Source organism: Capsicum annuum, chromosome 5 (genome assembly GCF_002878395.1).
Source record: "Capsicum annuum cultivar UCD-10X-F1 chromosome 5, UCD10Xv1.1, whole genome shotgun sequence".
NCBI classification, from domain to species: domain Eukaryota; kingdom Viridiplantae; phylum Streptophyta; class Magnoliopsida; order Solanales; family Solanaceae; genus Capsicum; species Capsicum annuum.
Window position 1 is genome coordinate 197670464 of NC_061115.1, and position 4053 is coordinate 197674516.

General features: G+C 37.6%; 1 protein-coding gene across 1 annotated transcript; it reads right to left on the minus strand.

Annotated features, from left to right (window-relative positions):
• Positions 1–3010: 3010 nt before the first annotated feature.
• On the minus strand, positions 3011–4053 carry LOC124898595. Its single transcript, XM_047412231.1, has 3 exons — positions 3904–4053; positions 3359–3736; positions 3011–3277 (listed from the first exon to the last, which is right to left on the minus strand). The coding sequence occupies exons 1-3, from the start codon at positions 4051–4053 to the stop codon at positions 3011–3013; spliced, it is 795 nt and encodes a 264-aa protein (XP_047268187.1).

Genomic DNA, 4053 nt, shown 5'->3' on the forward strand with positions numbered 1-4053 from the left:
TTGGAGTCATCCACACCTGTGGTTTCGAATTGAGAATTTCATCCTTTTGGATGATCTCGTCCAAACCTAAATTGGTGTAAACCTATTTGAACACTGGATGCTGAGATAGTCGAATCTGTTCTGAAAATATTATGTCACTTTGAAAGAGGTGACATTCCAACATGCACCAACAAAAAGAAAATGATTAATCTTGAATGTAACATGCCACTTTGAACGGATTGATGATCCCACGTGTCTCGTTGAAGGATGGACGGCCTATTTAAAACAAAACATGCCACTTTTAAACGAAGTGATGGTCCAATATGTCTCATTGAAGGGCAGACGACCCATTTTGAATATAACATGCCACTTTGAACGGAGTGACGGTCCAACGTGTCTCATTGAAGGACGGACGACCCATTTAAAATGTAACATTCCACTTTGAACGGAGTGATGATCCAACATGTCTTATTGAAGGACAGACGACCCATTTTGAATATAATATGCCACTTTGAACAGAGTGACGATCTAACGTGTCTCATTGAAGCGCGGACGACCCATTTAAAATGTAATATGCCACTTCAAATGGAGTGACATTCCAACATGTCTCATTGAAGGGCAAACGACCCATTCAAAATATAATATGCCACTTTGAATGGAGTGACGGTCCATTGTGTCTCATTGAAGGACAGACGACCCATTTAAAATGTAACATCCCACTTGGAATGGATTGACGGTCCAACATGTCTCATTGAAGGACGGATGACCCATTCTGAATATAACTTAACACTTTGAATGGGGTGACGGCCCAACGTGTCTCATTGAAAGGCGAACGACCTATCTTTAATGTAATGTGCCACTTGAATGGGGGTGATGACCCAATGTGTCTCATTGAAAGAAGGACGACCAATATTGAATATAACTTGTCACTTTGAATAGGGTGACGATCCAAATATTTCTTCTTAAAGGGTGAAAACCTAAATATAAGATGTGTTCTTTTGAAAGGGTGGATGGACCAAATAAGATATGATTCGTTAAACTGCATCCTTTGAATCAAGAGTCCTTTGAAGGGTTTGTGCATGTCCTGAGCTTCTAGTTTAGATCCTTAAACTTTGAGAGGATACTTTGCATTTTTTTGAGAGGTGATTCTGCATAACGTCACCTGTACAACTTGAACAACACTCATTAGTAATACAATAATTTGTTATGAGTGTAGCAAATGGGTAAAGTTTAAAGATAAAGAAGAAGTTGTTTGACTCATGATGATTTATAGATAGTAGTTCGAATAATATCTCCACATCTTCGTTGTTATGTCTGATCATTTTCCTATAAAATCAAAGAAAGTGTTATCGATCATAACAAAGTAATAGAAACATAAATCAAGAGAAAAATGAGGGAAAAAAGTTGTCTGAATTATTATGGCAAGGTCACAGTGGGTCTGATAATGCCCTGTGCCATGCTTAATGTTGTCAACTTTGTGACTGCACTATTTCTTCATCCAAAGAAAAATTCCTAGTTTTTGAGAGACTGACTGTGTTGGTATTGTCTTGCTCTCCTAATGCACTTTGTTGATCATAGATTTGCAAACTTTTCTGATCTTGCAATACCACTTCTGTAAAATTTGTGAGGTTCCTCCTTAAAAATTCTGTCATGGTCTATAACATGACTCCCAAACTTTCTTATAACTTATGTAGTATGGAATTTTTGAGATCTTCTCAAAATTCTACCCTAGTACAAAATGCAAAACACTTGAATTGTTTCTGATATAGAGTACTTTAAGTATAGAGAACTTCAAAAGTTATGCTCCAATTTCAGCTTCAGCAACATCTGATTTTTAACTTTGTAGAAGGTGTCAAGTTTTGTGACATCTTTTGAGACCTTCTAAAAAATTCCTGCCCCAGTTACATACTTCAATGTCATCTTCATTTAACTTGGGAAAAGACCCTTTGATGAATTTTTGATATCTTTCTAAAAAATTTGCCATAATTTCTCTAAAAAAATTTTAAAAAATATGATCGATCTAGTGTGGCGCCTACGTTTTTCATTTAGGTAGGAAATTTAGTTTCAATATAAAACAGAAAGATAAATCTTTCAAGGGGTTGACCGAAGCCGACATAGGCCGCCTACGTATCCCTTTCTTAGGAATTCTGGTCAAACATAGTTCATACAAATAAAAGGGATATTTGATACTTTTGATAATGTGACCGAAGCCAATATAGGCCGCCCACATATTCCACAAGAGAAATTTAATCAAACATATTTCATTACAGCTAAAAGGGTGCAATTACAAGGAAATCAAATCATAAAGTGTGATTACAAGGAAATAAAGAAACTGGATACAATTACAAGGAAATGAAATGAGTAAGTACGATTACAAGAAAAGAAAACAATAACTTCCAAATGCAGGATAGAAGGACGCCAAAAGTACGCCTTTTGCTTGATGGTGTCAACGACTACTTCTTGTGATTGGGCAATGGATTGTTGTTAACAATAGCTGGAGCTTCTTTAAGAGTTATCACCTTGTTGTCAATGAAATCTTGAATTTTGTGCTTAAGAGTGATAAATTTTTCTGTATCATTTCTAACAGCTCCAGAGTGGTAAGAACATCGTTTGTTTGGACCATACCAATTAGCAGAGGTGTTCACAGGCTTTGCTTTCACCAGATGAAGTAGTTTTGCGTCTTTCAACCTTTCAAAAAGCTGAGTAAGAGATTCTGCTAGCGGCGTGAACATTCTGGGAGGTTTTCTTTTAGGATTGGCACGAGGAGCATTATTTTAATAGTTTTGTGGTGGAGCTTGAGCATGATATGTCTCTTGTGCATTGAAGACCGATAGTGAGCATGTCAAGTATTTGGTTGATATCGAGGAGGCTTCTTGTAATTGGAAGAATTTTCTTGAGTCATTACTCCCATTACTTCCTTCTCTTTTTCCTTTCCATTTTCGAAAGAGACAGTCTGGAAGCCTTTGTGAGTGGACTGCAGCTCTATCAAATTTATTATCCTTCCTCTCTTGAGGCCATCTTCAATCATTTCTCAAGTCTTGACAATTTCAATAAATGTTTTTCCAGCCATTGTTATCATGCGGTCAAAATATTCGAGATTTAGTGCATGGATGAAGTAACTGATCATCTCAGTTTCTTCCATTGGGGGATGTACCCTAGTCGCTTTTTCTCTCCAGTGTATGGAATATTCATAAAAATTCTCATTTGACCTCTGTCTTAGCTTTGTGATAGAGATTCTATCAGGAATAATGTCGACATGAAACTTGTAGTGATCCACAAAAGCATTTGCCAGGTCATCCTAAGTGCGCCAATTAGTCACATCTTACTTGGCATAACATTTTAGAGCCTTTCCACTCAAACTTTGACTAAATAGTTTGACCCGTATTCCTTCATTCTTGCCCACACCAATTAACTTTTCACAATAAGTTTTCAAGTGAAAGAAAGAATTTTCGAACCCATCAAATTTTTCAAACTTTGGGATCTTATAACCAGGAGGCAACTCAATCTCGGGAAATGCACACAAATCTTCATACCTCACACTTTGGTTATTCCCAAGCCCCCGAAGACTCCTTATTGCATCTTCTAAGTCCTTGAGCTTTCTATTCACTGTATCATCAGTGTACATTCTTAGATCATTCTCCATTTTAACATAATGATTAGCATCTATGTGGTATAACCCTTGAGTTTGTGTTACCGGTGGGGTGGTAGCATAGGTGTACACTGGTGGAGCACAGTGTGGCAAGGGTGTGTTCTGAACCTTTGGACGATCAAATGTGTACACAAAAGTGCATTCTGAGAAACATAAGCAAAATGACCTTTCTGATCAACTTCTTCTGACGTTAGAAGCATAGATCCCTTTTGTCGAGCATCAGGAGGCAGAGTCATATTTGGAGGAGTCTAATAAGGTGTTTTTCTTTGCATCACCATGAGCCTTAGCTCGGCAGTTTGTTGCTCCAAACCGGCAATGAGCTCTGGGGTTATTTCCCTTCCTATCGAGACACTCATGTCCATTGCCACAGAAAAGGTGGTAACTGACTCAGAAGAAGTATTTGTGTTAATCAGACTAGGATCCAT